The sequence below is a fragment of the Lemur catta genome, chromosome 13 (genome assembly GCF_020740605.2).
Source record: "Lemur catta isolate mLemCat1 chromosome 13, mLemCat1.pri, whole genome shotgun sequence".
NCBI classification, from domain to species: Eukaryota; Metazoa; Chordata; class Mammalia; order Primates; family Lemuridae; genus Lemur; species Lemur catta.
This window is the reverse complement of record NC_059140.1, coordinates 78,557,323-78,579,655: the sequence shown is the minus strand read 5'-3', so window position 1 is coordinate 78,579,655 and position 22,333 is coordinate 78,557,323. Positions and strand designations below refer to the sequence as shown.

Sequence of the window (22,333 nt, the reverse complement as noted above, 5' to 3'; positions counted from 1 at the left end):
TCATTTCAAATACCCCATAGCCACAGCGGCCAGAGGCTGCCGTACGGGACAGCGCAGACGCAGGGCAGCTCCCTCCTCACAGAGGTTCCACCGGACAAGGCAGGGCCAGCGGGAGAGGCTGCACAGAGGCAGTAAGAAGCGATAGAAATTGGAAATATTTTGAGGGTAGAAACGATAGCGTTTGCTTGTGACTGGATGGCGGGCAGGGAAGAATGTGAGGATTCCAGGATGATGTCGTGGTCTCTGGCCTGAGCGCTGGCTAGACAGCGGTGCCTTTCACCTGAGCAGAGAGCACTGCTTCTGCTAGTGTGGGTGCGGACACGGATTAAAAGGCAGCACAGGAAAACTCAGCACCAAGTGATCAAGCTCGTGACAGGAAGAACAGACAGGAACCAAGAGAAATAAAAGGATAATCAGAAAGATGAGGTAGAGGGAAGGAGGTGGGTTACTGGAGAAAATCCCAGTAATGAGACTTAGAAGACTCCATTGCAGCCCTGATCTCTTGTTCCAGCCCTGCCTTTAGTTTTCCAAAGTTTCAGGTTCTGAGGCTCCACTCCTCATCCATAAAATGAAGGTTTTATACCAGATGCAGATGATGATGACTGAATTATCTCTAAGGCTCCTTTCCGACAGGAAACGGTAAGAGGCTATGGTCTCTGTTCTTAGCTGCTTGATCAGCCCCACAGAGCTGGCAGAAGGAACCTGAGAGTCTCAGATCCTCCTCCTTCTCCTCAACTCAGCTCAGGAGGAATTTCCTGGTCCCAATCTTGTGCTCCATGCTGGTCAATGTGGAGCGGCCATTTCAGTCGGGAAGAGCAAGGACCTCTGTGCCTTGATGCTCCACCTGCATTAAGCTCTCAGGGAGCCTAGAGAAAACTCTGACCAGATGGGAGAGTTAGAAGGGATGGGAGACTAAGCTGGAAATCAAAGTTTGCAGTTCTGGTTTTGACAACTTTTAAAATTTCCTTTTAATACCAAAATTTCCAATGTCGGTTGATTCATGGGCTAAAAGATATTAGACATACAAAGCAGTTGTCTAATATGGAGGTCTTAGAATGTATTTCGTATTTTATAGACATACACATAAACAGAAAATTGTTAGACATTTCAAGAAAATCTGTGTTGAAAATATATACCTTATTGAAGCACTTCCTACATGGCAGGCACGGTTTTAAGCACTTTGCATGTATTATCTCCTTTAATACTGTAACAACCTTATGAAATAGTATTATTATCCACATATTTCAGATGAGGAAACTGCTACAGCAAAGAGAAGTGAAATAACAGGTCCAAGATCACATCATTAGTAAGAAACTGTAACTTTTGGAAATAAGAGCTTGTTTTCATTAACTGAGTTAGAAAAAGAGCCCCCAAAATGAAAGGAGACAACTTTAAGGGGAAAAATAATTAGACCGAGAAGTACTCATTTAAAACGCCAACACCTGACGGGAAGGAAATTTCTAGAAGAAAACTGAGGTGGACATAAAATTAGATTCATGTGACAGAACTGTATACCTCAAAGCGAAATACACACAGTGAAGAATTCAGGGGAGCAGCAGGAAGCCCCTGAGACCCGACCTTTATTGTGGGGGCATTTCATCAGCCCGGCTTTCAGCCTCCGCACTACTGACATTCTGGGCCAGATACTTCTTTGCTGTGGGAGCCGTCCTGTGACTAACAGCCTGTTTGGCACAGTCCCTGGACTCTACCCATTAGATGTCAGGGGCACTCACCTTAGTTGTGACAACCAAAAATACCTGCAGACGTTGCCAAACACCCTCTGGGGGCAAAATCAACCACGCCGAGAATCCCTGGCTTAGAGGAAAGGAAGAGGAGGAGCCGGAATAAGTAGGGAGGACCCACTCTGCTCTCCCTAGTTGGGCCAGGAGGTGAGTGGGGCGTGACACACTCATCCACCAGATCAGGAGAAACAGGTGAGGCTTTATTTAGCACCAGGTGACGCAGTTCAGAGAGCTGTTTGGCCTTTACGAGGGCACGAACTTTTTGATCACTCTGGGACTGAATGTTAACTTCGAATAGAGCACATGCACGGAGAGGGGCCATAAGGCTACTGAACACAGAGCTGGCAATTTGGCGTGAACCGAAGAAATAGACAAACTAAAGGACATTTTCCAACTGCAGCTTCTAGAGGTTCACAATGCATTAATTTCTAACTTGTCATGAGAGTGAACGCTACTGGCATTTAATAAAATGTTTACACTTCAGGTAATTTGAGCATTAAACTTTCATGAAGATAAGACAAACCTAATATTATTTCAGTTCATCATCTGGGAGGGGTCACAACATTGCATCAGTTTTCAGCTTAGGGAGGAGTATCTCCTTCCCCAGTCAAAGCTAATGCCATTTGGAAATAATTTATTCCTTTGGATGAAAAACTCTCAAACCAAGATGAGATTCTGGGACTGGCCAGAGCCCCTGAAAAGATAGCATCCTCCCAACAAGTCACAGTCACCGCCCTGCACACCCTGTGGGGACAGTCCCCGTGGAATAGATGGTTGTATTTCAGCAGCTTTAGAGGCAAACACCTGTGGGCATCAAGCCTTGTTAAAACCTGCTAATAGGCTGCTCCCGGAGGATGGAACAGAGGTCCAATGAAGGCGTTTGTGGCTGAACATACTGGCAAGCTCCAGCCTGCTGACAACTCACGGCTGGAAAAGCCCACTTTGATTGCCCAGTGTATCCCGAATCATGTTGCTGACAAAATACTCCTTCCCACTCTGCTTAATCTAACAGCGCTGTTATGATCCTACCACTCTTCTCAGAAAAACATCTTCCCTGTCATTTCGCTGTCTTTATTGTAGTTAGATACTTAAAATTTCAAGTAAATTTTTTGAAAGGGGGGCAAAAGCTCCCCAAAACCCATGTAAATAGTTGAGTTCCCCAAACCAGCCTTTAGAACAGTATTTATCCGATACCTGTGTAAACCACGGTGAGGACATTATTTCAGAGAAAGCAGCATGGGGGAGCATAGGTGGATATTTGGGGGTGGGGGTGGGGGCAGCCGAGAGGGAAAAGGGTATTTCAGGCAAAAAGGAGATGAGCCTACAATAGGCACGGAGAAGGATCCAGGGCAGAACGAGGAGGGAGTGGTGGGGCCACAGGGATGCCTGCCAGACAGCGAGGTCAGCGGGGGTCAAACCATGCAAGGCTCTAGCAGGTTCCTATGAAGGAGATCCATCCAGAGTGCATGTGGACAAATGTGACGTCACCAAACCTTTGTTTTCCTACCTTAGCCAGCGTGGAGCCTGCACTTCCTACCAGAAACCCGTCATTAGCACACAAAGGCTTCAAGAGCCAGGGGAAAAGAAGGATCAGCCTGCCCGCTGCGTCAGAACAGCCGAATTTACCTGAACCATGAGACCAATTAGCCTTCTGCAAATCCAGGATCAGACCCGCCCTGGGGTGAGGGCCGAGCTGAGAGAGGAGGACATTACCTGTCCCAAAAAACCCAGGGAACAACTTCCACAGGGTAAAGAAAAAGAGGGGGACAAATTCCTCACCTGCTGGGTTTGACGAAACACTGAGTCGCATTTAGAACAGTCTGTGACTGCATGTGATGTAAAACCTAATATCACGCTTATTATTTCATGTACTAACATACATGAAAAGTGTCATAAAATGAGAGAAATAGCAACCCTGTCCCAGACAGCCAGCACACGGTCTTAGAAACAATACAGTGTTATGGCTTCAGGATCCACCGGCCCATGGCAGCAGGCCAGCCTGTTCTCTCAGACTTAATATTATCTGCAAAATCTGGTTGGGTCCAGGGACCGACATAATGTAGGATTAGCTAAATGAGGTCTGGAAACATAGTCACTAAAACAGACCATTGTGAACAACTGGGACAAAACCACAGGGGCCCTCCACATTAGTAGTAACAGCCCAAAAATGTTGCATGCAAAAACCTCTTTGAAAATACTTGTGGGAAAAGCCACAATTTGTAAGAAAAGTATGTCTCCTTTTCTAAACAGACGGACTGATCAAGCAACTTATTTCAGAATATTCCAAAGGACTAGGGTGATGCCATTTTATTAAGATGTCATTTCAATTAAATGCTCATTAGAAACATTACATCACCACCCAGCTAAACCACAAAATGTATTCAGAAATAGCTCTGACAAAAGGCAAAATCTGAAGACAAAGTTATGTAGCATAGTGCTGCCTGGTCAGAAAAGACAGGGCTTCGTGACCCTGCAGACACAAGGGGCGAAGGTGTGTGTCTGCTGGAAACGCGGTGAGAGCCAGAGGGACACCCGGGTGAGCCCCGCAGGCCTCTCCCTCCCGCAGGACTCAGCGGGCGCAGTCCATCAGTGGCATCATTCCCTTGACATCGAGGTGCTGGCCAAGAGCTTCCGGTTGGAGAGCAGATGCCAGGTCCTCTTGCTTTCCCTCCCCCACTTCACGTCAAGAACTTCCAGGCACGCTATTGCAACACAGCAGCCTGGATCCCAGAGCCCTTCCTGAGCCAGCTCTCTCTCCGGGCCCCGTGAGGCTCCAGGGCTCAGAGGCGGCGCACACCGACCAGCCACGACCAGACTCGTAGCAAGCATGAAGATGCAGTCCAAGTTTCAGATAATTAATTTACAAATAAACCTAGAGACCCTTACCTGCTCATGCCTGTACTATAATTGAAACTCTTCTTTTGGCTTCCAACATTACAAATTCATGGAGAGAAAAATTATTTTTTCCTTTCTCTGTAAAGGGTGGCATAAGATCCTGGAGGGTGCTTTATGCAGGGTAGGGTTTATACAAGTGTTAGTGATTATAATTACATTTGTAACCAGCACGGCTGGGTCAAGTTCCTGGTTATGTAAACCTTTCGCTGGATTTTCTCCTCACTGTTGCCATTTCTGCTGGATAAAGCTAAGGACATGAAACTCAAATTTCAATTTTTCTCTTTTTTTGCTTTTGTTTAGATTTGGAAAAGGAAGTAAAAATGATGCAAAGTAAACCTGATTGCCAATGCCAACACAGTCACCCGGCAAGGCCACCACATGTTTCTTATGTCTGGGTGCAGGCCTAAGTGACATTCCCTAGCCCACTGCGCCAGGTGGGCCCTGAGACCAGTTCTTGCCAGTCAGATGTGAGCAGATAATGGATCCTTTCCTGCCAGACACGGCTAAGGGCAAATGATCTCTCTCCCCTCCCAGAGTTGAGGCTGAGGGTGCCTAACGGAGCCCCACTGTGTTGAAACGGACCAGGCGTATTTTAGTCAGGTATGGTAAGACAGCAGACATGGACAGGACTGTCACGATGGAAGAGGATTAAGGTCTGTAAGACCCTAACAGGAGGCATGGCATGCCACGCAGGGCCACACGGGGAGGTGCCAGGGTGGGCCCAGAGCCTGCACGGGGGTCTCGCAGGAAGGCATGGGTGAGGCAGGGAAGGTATGCTGGGCAAATTTAGGGTTGGATAATCTGAGTAACTCTGGCAGGCTCTGGGCTATGGGGGTGGGTCCCCTGTGTCCAGGCCTCTGGTGTGACAAAGGGCAATGGGAATGCTGGCTTGGGGTGTGGGTGAGAGTGCAGTGAAGGATGTGGCTGGGGGTGGGGGCTCTGGCTCCGCTGCTGTGTATCAGAGGTGCACACGGAGGCATCCTTTGCTGTCTTTAGGAGTTAGCTAGCCCTGGCGGGGGCAGTCTTCTAGAATCAAGGCCCCATATGCCAGAGCATCGAGAATATGGAAAATAAGAAAAATATAGTCAATACCCATCAAGGAAGCACTCATCCACTGGACAGTGACATGGGTGAGAAATAAATCCTTCCTGGATGGAGCCCCCGAGATTCCCTAGCAAAGACACCTCGATCGATTCAACATCCTCCCAGGGTGTAATCGAGGACTCTGCCTCACACTTCTTACAACATTGCGCCAAACTGTTTAAAATGCATGTAACACAGAGTTTACTAAAAGAGACATTGAAACATACAAAATATTTAACTGAATGAAAACAACGGCCCTTCCAGCCCAATTCTGTGTCGCAGGACGTAGGAGGCAGAACGCCTCATACGTTTCATTACACAGAAAAGCAATTGCTCAAGTCCAGCCTTCACAGCAGCAGTTCATTACTGCATTTCAAGCAAACCAAAACTGAAAAAAAAATTGCATTTGAATTTGGAAACCTGGTTATATTTTAAACATATTATGGCTGGGTTAGTAACCAGTCACTTAGATTTATGAGCTGTAGCTTCATTTGTGTAAATCTAAAAACTGTCCAGAATGTTCTCTTTCTAGTTCTTAGGCAGCAAGTTCCATTTACTTCATTTATATGCATCAGGACGTCATGAACTTCTGTCACACTCTGTCCTCTCTATAGGTTTTCCCATACGCCAGAGGCCACTACCCTCTTTTCTGTGCTCTTTAGCATTTAATGCCCATCTTGGAATCTTTTTAATTTATTTTAGACTTTTTCTGAACTGTACACAGTACTGTCAGTGGCTTTTAAAGGGGAACAAAGCGCCAGTGTATTGTTTCACTTGTCTTACTTTAAAATACAGTATTTTGTTGGCCTTTGTGGCTGCAAAACCACATTCTCCTGACAGGTTTAAAACACGGAACAATCAGGTACAGTAGGGGAGTACTGATTAATCCAGTACTAGATCCTTCCAGTTCTACCTCCAATCCACCCACTTCTCTCTACCATCATCATCACTGCACGAGACCATGCCACAGCTCGCCAGCCGGACTCCGGCACTCGTCCATGCCAGAGTGGGCAGTAAAAGCAACCAGATCATGTGGCTCCTGGTTAGAGCCTGTCAATGGCTCCCTTACACTTACACACCAAAAGGATGGTCTGGCCTCTCTGTCTCCACCCTCATCATCCCAAGGCACTCTGTGTCCCACAATCCGCCCCTAACCCTCTCGCTCAGCCCCCTACATATGCCTTCTCTGACTTGGAACCACTTCCTCACTCCATGCTGTTCCCTCAACCCCAAACTTCCCTCTGTGTTCTTTTCCTAGCTCACTTCTACTCATCCATCAACTCTGTTGCCACATCCTCTGGGAACCAGTCCTTAAAGCCCAGCCAAGGGTGGTTTTCCTGGGTGGTTTTCCATTTGATCTTGACCTTCGCTTTGGTAACACTTCTTGTTCAAGTCCTGCCTTCTCTAGGTGTAGGCTCCACGAGGGCAGGGAGCTTGTCTGTCACGTACATACTGCATCCCTGGAACCCGGCGGGAGCCTGGCACACACAGCATACTCATTTGTCATCTTCTTTCTGTGTGAGTAATTGAGTTTAGGACGTCGCGATCTTAGAGAACACTAGCAGTCTTGCCCAAATTTAGCTCAATGTGAAACAATGCAAGTCATTAGGATTTACATGATCTAAAACACCCACGTAAGCTAATAAGACCCAACAGTGCCATGGGCAGAGAGAAGTATGCTAAGTTTTATTTTATACATGTGCACTATTGTTTCAGTATATAAAACATGCCTGATCTTATGGTAGCACATTTATCAAAAAGTATAAAATAGTCTTCTCCAAAAATGTTGAGGGGCCTGTAGCTGAATTAGTGCCTACACATAAGTATCCATATGGTACTTTTTCTTCCTAAAAGGTGAGGGAATTGTTTCCATGGTGTGGACTCTGGGGAATCAAGAACACATTTTTTAGGGAACTTTTTCTGCTGGTAAGTATATTCTCTTTCCTATCACTGCCCTCATAAATGCCATCAAGAAAAATCTGAAAATTTCCTTTTATAAAATCAAAACTGATTTTACGTTCTTTTGCCAATAACCACATTCCGGAGGGTTGCTCAGTTATGCCAACTGGACACACCAGTGGGAAACTTGAGTGTGGCTGACACCCGGGCTTCTGAGGAACTTGGTCCTGTGAAGGTGACATTATGGTTTCGACTTAGAAATCACTTTTCACATCAAAGGGTGGGAGCTGCTGGCAGACCCTGGGAGCAAGCGTAAGGTTGTGATGGTTGGAAGAAATCTGATTTACTGAACTGCTTGAGTGGAAAACTTTATTTTGAAACTTGAAATGAATCATCACAAATGCCATCAGCAAAGGAGTGCTTTGAAAAGTCTCTCCAAAACCACACAAAAATAAGCAAAGTGAAATTCCTGGAAGCATTCTAGGGAATGAACAATGTACCCACACCTTCTCAAATGTATTTCTTCCCAATAGTTACGTCGCCTTGCTCAAAGTGAACAGCGCTGATATGTGCCTGAGCCTCTCTACATGGATAGTGGAGAGAGAACTTTCTAGTAAGACTCACTCATCCACACAGTGTCGAATGGGTAGACGAAGCTACCGTAGGGACCTAAGCCCTGGTCAAGCAGCGCTGTCTCAGGGCTCAGGGTCTCGGCAGGCATCGGACGGCCGCAGGCCGCACCTGGCGGGTAGGGGAAGGCCTGGAGGTGCTCTTCGGTTAGACCAGGGTCCCATGGGCTTTGAAAGTGCTGCAGTTTGTTTCAGATTGGCACATGTTCCCATGCCTCTTTGTGGGTGGAGCAGATACATCCTTCTAAACGGCAATTCAGGGTGTAATAAGAACTCACTTGTACTTAAGACAGTACATCAGCACACGTATACGGGTAATCCAATCAGCCGACACACCGGCCCTCTGGAACGTCACAATCTTTCTTGATTTCCACCACTTGCTCCCTGCTACCCACATACACCTTGGGGTACATACATCATAAAAGACAAAACCAGCCAACACTCTCGCCAAATCCTGTGTGTTTCTCTCCAGGGCAGTTCATCTTCTTCACAGAAAATCCCAACACGTAGCTCTCCCACCTCCAACCCTTCACTGAGAAAACGTCCCTCCAGGTGTGCGTGGTCTGCCCCTCCTCACACCTTTGCCCCCTTTCCAGCCAGGACACAGGGTGCTGGCAAGGGGTGGAGACGGGTTCTGATCAACAGTTGCCAGGAGGACAGGGAAGGGGGAGGAGGGGTGACGCCTCTCACCACAGGATGACACAGCCAATAGGCCCTAACAAGATGCCAGATCCACGATCCTGGAAGTCCCAGCCTCCAGAGCCGTGAACCAAATCCATTTCCCTTCATTATAGATTATCCAGTCTGTGGCGTTCTGTTATCGTGGCACAAAACAGACTCATATAAAATCCAATCTCCCTTGCCAGACTGCAGACGCTCTGAAGTTGGGACCCACACTGATATGTTTACTCATTACCCTTAGACTCTACCACAGTGTTTTGGGCATAAATATTACATGAATGCATAAAGTTAGTGAGCAATAATGTAATAATTTTTGCTCTGTACTAATTGTGAGAATTTAGAAATTAATTCTAAAATATTCATTCGATTTGTTACAGGAAGTCAACTAATGAACAAGAACACCAATGGTCTTCTGTTGTTCTACACCAATACACTTAATATTTGCAATTTCACCTGAAACGGCTTCATTCAATAGGCTGTTGTTTGCAACACAACTGAAAGAAAAACCCCTATGCTGAAGGCTCGATAAACACAATGAAACAGTGACACTGATCGTCCTGGTGATCATAATAAAAAGGGGAAAAAAATCACCCTATTGGCTGGTCACTAGGCAATTTGCCAAATGTGGGGCAGCAGGTAAGGATGGTAGAACCAAACTTGGCATTATCCTTTAGGTAAGTTAGCAACCGTTGGAAGTTTACTCCCTTTTAAATATTATATATAGCACATTAGGTGAATGAATGGATTTACACGATGGAATCTAGGCAAACTATAACAATTCCACGATAAACTAGGAGCGACAAACTCAAAGCACATGGTCATTAACTCCAGGATTAGAAAGCCTTTGTCTCTACTGTAGAGGGGCCACATTAATTCCTTTTGAAGCAAGTAAATGGTAGTCTTGTAAAACCTCTGAGAGTCCAAAGGCAAACACTGCTGAGTTAGGAACGCAGGAGGATGTCTAGACAAGAAGGGCAGGGGTCTGCAGGTAGCACTCGTGTCCAGTCCATGCCATTCGCTCTTTCTTCCCAAGTACACAGCCTGGCGCAGGTCTAGAGGGATGACTGCCCAGATGGCCCCGGTGCTCATCAGACACACTGCTTCCCGTCCCTAGGTCCAGCCTGCCACCAGGATGGCTACGATCATCGCTTCTGAAACAAAACCACGTACAACCCTCTCATACTTGTAAACCACCCTTACTCACAAACCATTTTAAAACAAGTTAATTCCACCATGAGTAAAGATAAATCACAAGAAAGGTTTAAAGTTAAAAGAAAATGATTTCACTAGAATGTTCATTTTTGGGGTCTGGGGCTAGAAGCAGAAAATTTAATTCTCTGATTAGGGGCCCTGGAAGGAAAAGGAGTTCTGATGAAATTGAAAGGATGGGTCATAGGGCACAAGGAATTGGTTGTGCATGCACTTTTTCTAACTGTCGGTATTTAATAGGTTAAAGAGTATCAGCGGGGATGAATCATTTCTGTTTGAAGCATAAAACACTGTGACACAGAAACAAAGATGCTTGGAAACTTTATATTCTTTGGTTCTCTGAACAATAAAAGGCCTTGTCTAGTCAACATTTGGAGTAATTTTTCCCAGGGGGATTATTACTATTTGAGAAGGATGAAAGAGTAGCATTCTCATGATACATGTTCATTTTCTGAGACTACAGAGATGCCTCTTTAGGAGGCCACGCTTAGGATGCGTTAAGAAGTGTAAAGAAACATGGAGCCCCACAGTTCTCAGACATCCTTTTCTAGCCGTAGAGAAAGACTAAAACCAATCTGGAGAATCCATCCTCAGAAAAACTATGACTTCAAAAGGCGTACATCAAGGAAATGAAACTCTTTCAGAAAAACTAGGAATAAAACTGAACTCTTACAAGATCTGAATTACTCTGCATATGGGTACGGAAGGCTTGGAAATGAAAGCCCAAGTAATTAACAGAGACTTTCAAGCTCACGGACAAGAGGCATTGACTTTTCATTATAGCACAGTTCTTCTCTTCAAGATCCCTGACTCAAACAGTTATTAAAAATTGAGTTTTGAATTCTTGCTATTCAGACTATCCAGTCAACTGGAAGGAAAGTGGGTTCTCAAAGCCAGGGTCGATGAAACCTACTAGCTGTAAACCTGGAACTAGCTCTCATTAGATTTTAGGTACAGCTTCCCTCTAAATTGTGTTTTTGTGATCCTTCCTTCTACAGAACTGGAAAAAAAATTGTGAACACATTGGCACCAGGGGAGCTGCAAAGCTACTTGTCGACAGTTGCAATCATAAAGCCGTTACCATGCTCCAGCGCTTTCATGGGAAACCAGAAGAGGATGAGGGAGTGGACCAAGGCGTTGATGCAGTGACCCCAGAACACCTACGGGAAAACAAACCAAAGGAATCAGGAGCTGCCCAAAACTCTTGACCTCTGTGTAGCTCAACAAACGCCACATTGTGAAGGATCCTGGCAGCCTGCTGCACGCTACCACCAGCAGCAGATCATTCTCAAATTTGGGAGGGAAAAAAAAACCTTGTTTCTTAATTTTTACATACAAAAGACTGGACTATCTCCAGATAATATTACTTTAGCACAAAGACCTAAGTATATATTCACGTTTATGTAGACCAACACACAATCTATTCACATCTGAAAGAGGAGTGGTGACCAGTTTTCTTTAGCACTGTAATTGGGACATTTTATAACCATCCAGAAAAAGGGCATTAGGTCAAAATTGTTAATAACAGACTAGAACTATGTACTTTTGAAAGCATTAAAAAAAATTTACTTGTAAATTCCTATGGAATTCTCTTTTGTCTTATTCCTTTAAATCTCTCTCATTCCACTTTTCTTTAATTTTTGGGTTTTTAGTTAATATTATACACATCTGAAAATTCTCCTTAATACTTGAAAGGTCAACCAAAAGAACACAAAGTTTGGTTTATCCTAAACTTTAGTTTCATTAATGCATTTCAATCATCTTTTTAACTACTGAGATGACAGAACTATTAAAGCCAGATTAAATGTATATAAAACTCCACCAGTTGTTCTGGGAATTGTCACATAGTTTGATCCTAAGTAGTGGTGGGACAACAGAAAACAATGAAGAACGTTATTATAAGACAATGGGATTCACCCCCCACCATTTTAAATATCCATTTTGCACCACTCTTTCCCTGACCTCTCTACCAAAAAGAAAAAGAAAAATTTTAAAGTACCTGAAAAAAGTTTTGGGGTACTCTCAGCTCTTTCACCTTTGCCTGGGGTCCATTCCCTACTCCTTCCCACCTCAAATAGCCTTGGAATTCAAACTCCATAGAGAACAGATTTAATTTATGTAAATAATGCAGAGGAAATGGGTCTGATTTTCCCATTCATAGAACCACAGCAAACCAGACAGGATCCCTTTTATTTTCTAGTCTTGGACATGCCTCTCACGCCCTCTCAGAACCAGGCAGCTGTGAAGGTCGCCTGTCCGTAACACCTGGCTCAGAAGAGAAGCCTGTGGAGGCGGCTGTCTCGCTGAGGCCTGGACAGGGAAGGGCTGATTCACCCTCACTAGGGTCTGTGGCCACCCACGCCAAGAGCAAACACCCCCGCACACAGCACTGTAGCTGCGCTGGCCAAGTGGCCTCCGTCTGAACTTCTGAATCCCACCTGCACGACAATCTAAGACAGAGACAGGGCCATGCTCACATCTCACCCCCTGCGGGCCGGGCACACAGCTGCCTGTCGGGCAGGTGTACCTGGCTGCTCTGCCACTCTCAGCCACGACTGTCCCCTGCATGACAGAGCCTCTTTCCAGACTGTGCAATCCCTTTAACACCCAACCCGGCTTCTGCTTGGGCTTCTCAGGATTACCCACACCTCTCCTGTATCCTCTCTGAGTCTGTGGTCTGGAAAAAAACCCCAAGAACCCATGACTCACTTAACTTTTGGGTTCGTATCTAGCTAAATGAAAACCCGGCATCAGTCAGGCAAGCTCCCAGCGGCCTCCACGTGGGGCTGTGTGAAGGCGTAAGACGGGCTCTGCCGGCTGATCCTGAGGGCCCTGGGCCCTGGGTGCTGCTGGCCGCGCTGACATCAGAGGCTTAGGGAGGAGTGGGGAGGACTCAGCAAACTGGAACTTAAAGATGCACTCCATGCAATGAGGACATGTCACTCCAGAAGCCACCTCTAATTCACTGGGCTTGCTGTGTGTGGAGGGGGAGTCGGGGCTTCTCAAACATTCCCTCTCAAGCTTGAGCTATGGCACAGGCAGATGACTGGAGTGGAACAGCAAAAGGCAGGGCTACGCCTTTTTGAGGTGACAATTCCATGACCATATCCTGTTTACCTTTGTGTTGAAGCCTTCGGCGTTCTGGGTGATTTTGTAGAGCTGTGGAAACCTGAGCATGCTCTCCTGAGTGCAAGACCTCTCGAAGATTCCCAGGGTGAAGGGCGGCAAAGCAGTGAAAATCTGCAGGGAGAACAACGAGCCATTGAGAGCCGCCCTTCCACGTTGCCGCAGCTTCAGCGCTTCCCTGCTACCAAGAGATGACTTCATTTCCAGTCAAGCCCGAGCCTGAGATTCAATGATTCACAACTCCCCAGACAAAGAAAATAAATGAGAGACCACGTCTATGCTAATCAGAGTAAAATGAATGCACCGAACACTAAAAACAGCACCACAGATAATGGGTTCACCAAGAAATTTTGTTAAATTAACTACTTTCCTTTGTAAAAGAGGCGGTGATGTAGAATCATGCCACACTTAGCTTTGCAAAGTGTTTTGTTTTCTGTTTGCACTGGCTGAGGCCCAATTTTACAACTTCCCACCCTGGTTTTATACTCAAATTTCAGGAAGTGTAATGTACTCCATCCAGTTATCCCTGCAGTAGATGTTCACTGCGGGTGAATTACGGCTAGGTGCTGTGATGAGCACGAGGAATGGAGAGATTACACACAGAAGAAAGGAGGAGAGGAAGCAGGTCCTGCACCTGCAGGAACTCCATCAACTGCAGAGGGGGCTGGGGGGGCAGTGGGGGACAGGTGTAAAGATAAATACGTAAACACAGGGCTCTGCAAATTTACCCACGGGGGAGAGGATGGAGGAGGAGAAGGCAGAGTCATGAAGGAATCCTGCACCAGAGTATGTGACCTGCGAGGTGTTGGATCCATAGCGTTTTGCAGGGTGATAGGGGTGTGGGTGAGGGGTGCCCCGGGAAGCATCCCCATGAGAGGAGCACCCGTACAAAGCTCCGAGGCATCGGCGAGCATGGTTAGAAGTGTTGAACAAAGCTTACGGGAGGCTATTACGTAGACTTAGCATCTGGGTATGCTGCTTTTTTCTCTTTTTACTTGAATTTCTATTTCTTCCCACTTCAAATCCTCCTCTGTCCTTCATCTCTGGGTTACGATGAAGCCAGTAAGCTCTACGTATTCTCCACACTGCCTTCAGCACACTAGGCAAGCGTGTGCGAGAGTGCACGCACAAACACACACACAGTTTAGGGATCATGATTTGTTTTACAAAAAGCGGACATTATACACATTTTTCTTTTTCTTTCTTTTTTTTTTTTTTTGAGACAGAGTGTCACTTTGTTGCCCTGGCTAGAGTGAGTGCCGTGGCATCAGCCTAGCTCACAGCAGCCTCAGACTCCTGGGCTTAAGTGATCCTACTGCCTCAGCCTCCCGAGTAGCTGGGACTACAGGCATGCGCCACCATGCCCGCCTAATTTTTTCTATATATATTTTTAGTTGTCCAGATAATTTATTTCTATTTTTAGTAGAGATGGGGTCTCGCTCAGGCTGGTCTCGAACTCCTGACCTCGAGCGATCCACCCGCCTCGGCCTCCCAGAGTGCTAGGATTACAGGCATGAGCCACCGCGCCCGGCCTGCACATTTTTCTTCATCATACTTTTCTTGCTAAACATACATCACAGAAAGCTCTCCAAGTCCCTTGGGTTTGATGCTAATGTGGTCTTTTTAATGCTCACCTAATAATTCATAGTATGGACCTACTGTCATTTTTTAGTCATTTACCCACTTGACAGGCATTTATTGTATTTTCAGCTCTTTGCTACCACAAACATTATGTAACAAACACCTACAAAATATCATAACATACATACTTTTTCTTTTATTTCTATGGAAAGGAGGCCCAGCAGGAGGCTGGTTGTATTTTTTATTTTACTCGATGCTGCCTGGTCGCTTTCAAAAAAGGTTTCAATCTTTTTCTTCTCTCCTTGCAAAAGACCACACTGAACTCTTCCCTGTGTCCCTACCAGCAGTGGTTGTTTTAGTGGTCTTTGAATATTCTCCAGTCTGAAAAAGTAAAGATACTAATTCTTATTTTTAAAAATTACATTTCCCAACTACCAGAGTGTTTCAGCAATTTTTCACATATTTGACATATATGTATGTATACACACACACACACACACACACACACACAGCCATTTGGATCTGCAATTCTGTGAAATGTCTAGTCAGGTCTTTGGTCCATTTTCTACCTAGGGTTCATCTCCTTTCTGAGTTCTTTGAGTATAACAAATATCAACTCTGCTATAGAATTTTGTCCAAAATGCACTGTCTATTGGCTTTTTAAATGGTTTCTTTTACTATATAAAAGCTTTTAATGTTTATTTTAATTAATTTATTTTTTGAGATGGAGTGTTGCTACATTGTCCAGGCTGGTCTCAAACTCCTGGCCTGAAGCAATCTCAGCTTCCCAAGTAGCTGGGACTACAGGCACAAGCCACGGCACCTGGCTAAAAACTTTTAATGTTTAAATGGTCAAGTACAGCTTCTGAGTGTCCAATTGCGGTTACAGAAGTTTCCCTTCCTTGAAACTTATATGTTTTCAGAAGTGCCTTGCAGGATTCTTACAGTTTTATTTTTCACATTTAAGTCTTTACTATATCTGGAATTAATTTTTCTAAATGGTATAAGACAGGAATACAAATTTTTCCAAATAAAGAGCCTGTTGTGAGAACACAATTAACTAATCCACACTTTTCTCACTAAATTGAAAGATCACCTTTAACGTTTATCAAATTCTCATATATTATAGATCTAGAATCTAGAAATGGGATCTAGTTATAGATTTATTTATTTAGTTCTATGCCAATGGCATTGATTGGTTATAGTGGCTTTATAGTACAGTCATATTTAGTAAAGACATGTCTACTCTATGGTCTTTTCTGAACATGCTCTGCATACTTATTCTCAACTACTCATTAATTCCATTTACACTTTAATAAAATTTTATAAGTTTACCCTTTCTTCTCCCTGCCCCCAACAATACCCTGTTGGGATGGATTCTATTTGGAATCACATTAATTTACACATTAATTTTAGAGGAGTTGATTCTTTTTTTTTTTTACTATTTTTTTTTTATTTCAGCATCTTATGGGGGTACAAATGTTTAGTTAGGTTACATATATTGCCTTTGCCCCACCTGAGTCTTTTATAATATTGCTTTCTCATACAAGAAAATATTAAATAGTATGCCTTTCCATTTGTTCAAATCTTATTTTGTATACTTCAGTAAGACTTTATTTTTTTCATATAGGTAAAAGAAAAATTATTCCTATGCAATGTATAATTTTAATTGCTATTTTGAAAGGAATTATTATCCACTTTGCATTCCCACCAATAGGTGTCCATTGTTAGAGTAAAAAAGAGAAAGCTATTGATTCCTAGGATAGAAAAAAGTGATCTTTCTTGGGAGACAAGGTCTCGCTCTGTTGCCCACGCTAAAAGTGCAGTGGCATCTTCATAGCTCACTGGAACCTCAAATTCCTGGGCTCAAGTGATCCTGCTGCCTCAGCCTTCCAAAGTGCTAGGATTACAGGCATGAGCCACCATACCTGGCCTTGATTTTTATATATTTATCATTCATCTGGTCACCTTATCAGATTATCTTATAATTCCAGTATTTTTCTACTGGTATCTTTTGGATTTCTACATAAATAATTATATGTGAACATATTTACATGACCATATCTTCTGTGAGCATATTTGTATAAGCACAGAAATTGTTCATTCTTTTCCTAATATTTGTAATAGTTATTTAATCTTCTTGGTCTGGCTGCTGTTAAAAATTCCAAAACAATGCTGAATTATATAGTGATGGCAGGCACTTTGACCAATTTCTTCTTTAAAATGATATAGTTTTCGAATTTTACCATTTATGGCAACATTCTACTGGTTTTTGTGAATAATGTGGATTGTGGTTGATCGGCTTTGCCCTATTCCTGTTTTAGAGTTCTTATTTAGGGAATGGCAGCTGAATTGCTTCAAAACTTTTGTAGCATCTGCTGATGGGGTCATGTTTTTCTTCTTTATTTTGTTGATACAGTGATATTTAGAAAGTTTTTTTATTTCTAACCTCCTGTGTGTCTGAAATAAATCATACTTGGTCAAACACTTCGTTAATACACTGTTGCACTCCATTTGCTGATATTTTATTTAGAATTTTAGTATTTCTGTTTATAAGTGAGGTTGATCCATGGTTTTCTTCTTCAAATTATGCTGGCTTCATAATAGGATTAGTTTTCTGAAACATGTTTAATAACATTAGAGTTCTCTTTACACTAAGAAATATATGAAATTTAGCTAAAACTGATCTGATCCTGTTAGCATTCATCCCTGGTGGCCTTTCTAATTTCATTCTACCCACAGAATAAAATGATACAGAAATTTGACTGTAGATATAATGAGAACATAATGGGACAGTATTCATTCACTATTTAGGGGAATGCAAGAGTTTCAATACTATTTTTTAAAATTTCAGAATATTATGGGGGTACAAATGTTTAGGTTAAATATATTGCCTTTGCCCTGCTCAAGTAAGAGCTACAAGCATGTCCATCCCCCAGACAGTGTGCACCACACCCATTAGGTTCGAATATACCCATCTCCACCTACCCCCTGCCTGACACCTGATGAATGTTATTACTGTATATGGACTTAAGTGTTGATCAGTTAATACCAACTTGACGGCAAGTACATGTGGTGCTTGTTTTTACATTCTTGTGATACTTCACTTAGTAGAATAGGCCCTAGCTCTACCTAGGATAATACAAGAGGTGCTGGATCACCATTGTTTTTTGTGGCTGAGTAGAGCTCCATGGTATACAGATACTACATTTTATTAATCCACTCATACACTGATGGGCACTTGGGTTGTTTCTATATCTTTGCAGTTGAGAACTGTGCTACTATAAACATTCTAGTGCAGATGTCTTTTTTATTGAATGTCTTTTTTTCCTTTGGGTAGATGCCCAGTAGTGGGATTGCTGGATCAAATGGAAGTTCTACTTTTAGCTCTTTGAGGTATCTCCATATTGCTTTCCACAGAGGTTGAAAGTCCCACCAGCAGTGTATGAGTGTTCCTGTCAATCCTATTTTAATGCTGTTTAACCTGCTATGAGAATTAAATTGAGAAAGAGTGATTTGCTACTTTAGCTGGCTTGGGAAATAAAACATAAAGAAAAAATGCAGAAGGAAAAGCAGGAGAGAAATACTGCTTGAAGAAAATGGCCAGGGACAGTCCAGACCACCAGAGGGGGGTCACTAGCAAATGCCTTGCATGTTACATACTGTCTCTTGCGGCGGGTCTCTGGAGTGATACTGGCCTGGGAAAAATTGTTAACTACAACATTACTGGAATAATAACAGCAAAACTGGAATATGACTGATATGGATTAGATAATATTATTGTATCCATGGTAAAGTTTTCCGATGTGATCGTTATACTGTGGTTATGTAAGAGGAAGGGCTTGCAATTATCCACTAAAGTATTAAGTAGCAAAGGGGCACGATGTCTGTAACACTTCAGTGTGTATGCACGTGTGTAGGCACATGTGTGCATGTGCACACGTATGTATAGAGAGAATGCAAATGGGGGCAAAATGCTAATAATTGATGAATCTGGGTGAAGGTATACTGAAGTTCTTTGTACTCTTTTTTCAACTTTTCTGTAAACTTCAATTTATTTCATACAAAGTTACCAAAACAATTTCTGTGGAGGCAAACCTCCATGTTCTGCAAAGGTGATCCTTCCTTTGCTGAGTGACCACGGAGACCATGGACCCTTGTGAGCACACCTCGGGGCTCCTTGATGTCCCCGGCTGGACCGTGCCACCTGCCAGCCCCCCCTGGCAGCCTGCTTCAGTGGCTGCACTGTGGATTCTGGTAAACGGGCCATTTCCCCTTGAAATAGACTTCTCTGCCACAAAATCAAGAAATCACATATTCCCAACCCTAGGGATCAAAGGTCGCTGTGGGTCTCAAACTTTAATGTGCATAACAATAACTAGAAAAGTTTGTTTACAATTCAGCATCTCTGAGACGCCCTTTGCTAGGTTGGGGGCGCTCAGGAATCTGCATTATTTCAAACAAATCCTGGTTATTCGCGGGCAAGTGGTCTGTGGGCCTTACTTTGATCAACACTGCCCTCTAGCCTGTCAGCATCTTGTGTGTAGTAAGCACTCAATAAAATTTGTTGGATTAATTTGAATTGCCAAAGGCTGCATGGAGCTAAGGAAAGAATCCGGCCCTCCTCCCCTGAGCATGAAAATAGGGCTAAAATCCACTCATCCTACACGCAGGTGACAGGCATTCTAGTCCTGCCCTTGACTCTGCAGCAGAGCCTCCTACACCTCAGTGGCCTATACGTGGCATAGGTTTGTGTGAAGTGTCAACTCTACGACACTTGACCCTTACAAACACTGAATAATTATGGAGCAATCCACACATTTCCCCCAAAGGGTTGCATAACTTTAGCCTACTCAAAATAGTTTCAAGTCCTGCAAAGTTGGCACTCTCTGGTCTCCCCTTAGTAGGCAAAGGGGAGGCCCTTGAGCCCCTATCCATAGCGTAGGCAGAGTAGCTTTTCTAGCACAGGAGAGGAATGGACATCAGATTAAGTCCTGTTCTCACTACTAGTCACCTTCGTCTTCTCGGCCATCAATATCTGCAAAGAATGTGCTGGTGCACTTTGCAGCAAGTCACAGTTACTAACTCACCCACACAGTGTAAACTCAGATCTGACTCCGGCCTGGGAGGTGTCTGCGTCCACACGTCTGACCCTGTTAACCCATAAGGTACACTGGGCCAGGCAAGCTGTTGTACTCGGCATTTTATACCCAGCACCCGGCATTGCGGCTACTCAGAGAAGAGGGTCGAAAGCTTGGATGACTTAGATGTCCAGCCACAGTGGGTGTATACACCGTAAATATTTATAGCACCACAGGTTATACAATTGCATGTCTTGTAACTTCCACCTCCACCTATCTGTGATGGCTGCTTCACAGCGTAAACTCCCACAGAGCAGAGGACACCAGAGCTGGAGTGCAGCACACCTGGGAGAACGTGACTCCAGAAATGGGCCGTTCTGGGGTCTTCAGAGCACTAAGCTACAAGCCCCTTAGTTCTTCCCGTGAAACAAAAAGCAAGAAAGCTAAGCAGCTACTGCATCATTTAGCTTATAGTTTATATTTACTTCTAGATTTTGATTCATTAGAGTCAAGTAATAAAAAAAGAACATGAAAATCATGAAAAATACCAGATGAGCTGATTACCATCCTCCACAGTGGCTGGAAGTCAGAATTCATCATTTTGGCTCTAACTGTGGAAGAAAACATGCTTCTACAAGGACATATACTCTTTCAAGAAGGACAAAAAGGACACTAGATCACATGCTCTACATGGGTATCTATGTTTTAAGCATTCAGAACCAAAATAATGAAGTGGAATGACTTTAGATGTAGTTCAGAAATTTTTACTTGAGCTAAAAACATGAAAATCTTGTGTAGGCATTTAGTGAGGGGGTAGCAAGGGCCCATTATCAAGATATATGGGTTAATAATTTCATGGGGTTATTCAAGAATGATCTGCTATGATTGAAACCATGTGTGGAGAGTTTGGGCTTCTGCAGGATGTGTCGCAGCAACAAAGGGCCCAAAGATGTATTTGTGCTGCCTGCTAAGTATACAGATGATTGACTTAGATACACTTCCCAGACATAAACAGTGAAGGAATGCCACTGAAGTCCTGCGTGCTATCAGACAGAGATGAAGAATGCTTACCACATTGTACAGGCCGATGCACCAGCGTTCAAATAAAATCTGCCCAGAAAATCCATTAACAAAGGCGAACCAGAGCTGAAAGAGAAGAAAGTTCATGAAGTTTTATATCAATATTGACCTAAATGTTTCCATTCACTGAACAAGTAGCAGGGAATGTGGACCACCAGCTGGACACAGCTGCTGGGAAACAATGAGCCCCAGGGCTGTAGCAGTTGTTCTTTCATAAAATATATTAATAAATTCCCTGCATCACAATTATCAATATTTTACAGAAAATTTATACTTCAGGAATACATCTATTTTTCAGAGGTAATATGTACATGTTAACAGAAAAACAATTTATATGTAATTTCTATCTAATAGGCTTTGTGTCAACACTTTCGCATCGACTGGAAGAGTCTCAACTTCATGTTCTTTTTTCCTATAAAGTAGATTTGATAAATATGATTTTTCTTTGTAGGACTTCCAAATAGATAAAAATCATAAGTACAAAAACAGAAAAACTCCTCTGTTGGTCATGTGTGTTCTTAGTTCATAAAATAGTGACCCTCCTTAACTGGATGTCCACTCTCCACCTCGGCAAAGGTCAAGACACAGTAATGTGAAAGAAACAGGCTCAAATCGTCCTGTGGAGTAACAAGGGAGGTATAAATAAATAAAATGTGGACTGTTATTTATGCCTTCAAGTAGTCTGTAATTCTAATTGATTACGCAAGACTGACATAAAAACAACCGCAGAGTGAAGTGCCAGGATATAGCTAGTGCCACATGACAAGGAGCTAAAACAGTATCGGAGAAGGAAAGCGTGCCCAGGTGCAATCGGAAGACGACACAGAGGCAGTAGGAGGGGACTGGGAGAGGGGAAAGCCACCAGGGGGAGGGAAACCTGACTTAGAAGGGAGCAGATAGAAAATACAGAATATGAAACGTTGCTGCTTAAAATTCAGCTAAATTTATATGCAACAATAAGATTCCAAGGATTTGGGCAGACTTTAAAGTATCCCCTACAAATCACAGCATCTACTTGAGCAGAATAAAATCATGACGGACTAAACCCCTTACTATGGTTAAGACCTAACTGGCAACACAGCTCAGCTACAGCAAGATAACCTGAGCTGAGACTGACTCTGACACTGAAATTTTACTGACTCAGATTTTTCAAAATCAGTTTCTTGACTCTACCAGACGCAGTTTCTTGAGACAGGAATTGTTCCCCATGCTGCTCTGTGCATGATACTGGGTACGAACAGGGACTCGCCAAGTCCCAGTGGGATCAAATTAAATGCCTCGATTCAATTGCTAGATAAAGTTTTCCTTGAATACGGATTTCATCATG

The 22,333-nt window shown here is 43.6% G+C and overlaps 1 protein-coding gene across 2 annotated transcripts in view; it reads right to left on the bottom strand.

Moving 5' to 3' along the window:
* The window catches only part of ATP8A2 (ATPase phospholipid transporting 8A2), a 466,915-nt gene that overhangs the window by 125,534 nt on the left and 319,048 nt on the right, over positions 1-22,333 (bottom strand). The window contains exons 28-30 of one of the 2 annotated variants that reach the window (XM_045567137.1): positions 20,998-21,072; positions 13,256-13,378; positions 11,220-11,298 (exon numbers count right to left, since the gene is read on the bottom strand). In XM_045567137.1, the coding sequence (XP_045423093.1) occupies positions 11,220-11,298; positions 13,256-13,378; positions 20,998-21,072 (277 nt within the window). The remainder of the gene's footprint in view (positions 1-11,219; positions 11,299-13,255; positions 13,379-20,997; positions 21,073-22,333) is intronic. The other variant, XM_045567138.1, reaches the window with a different exon arrangement.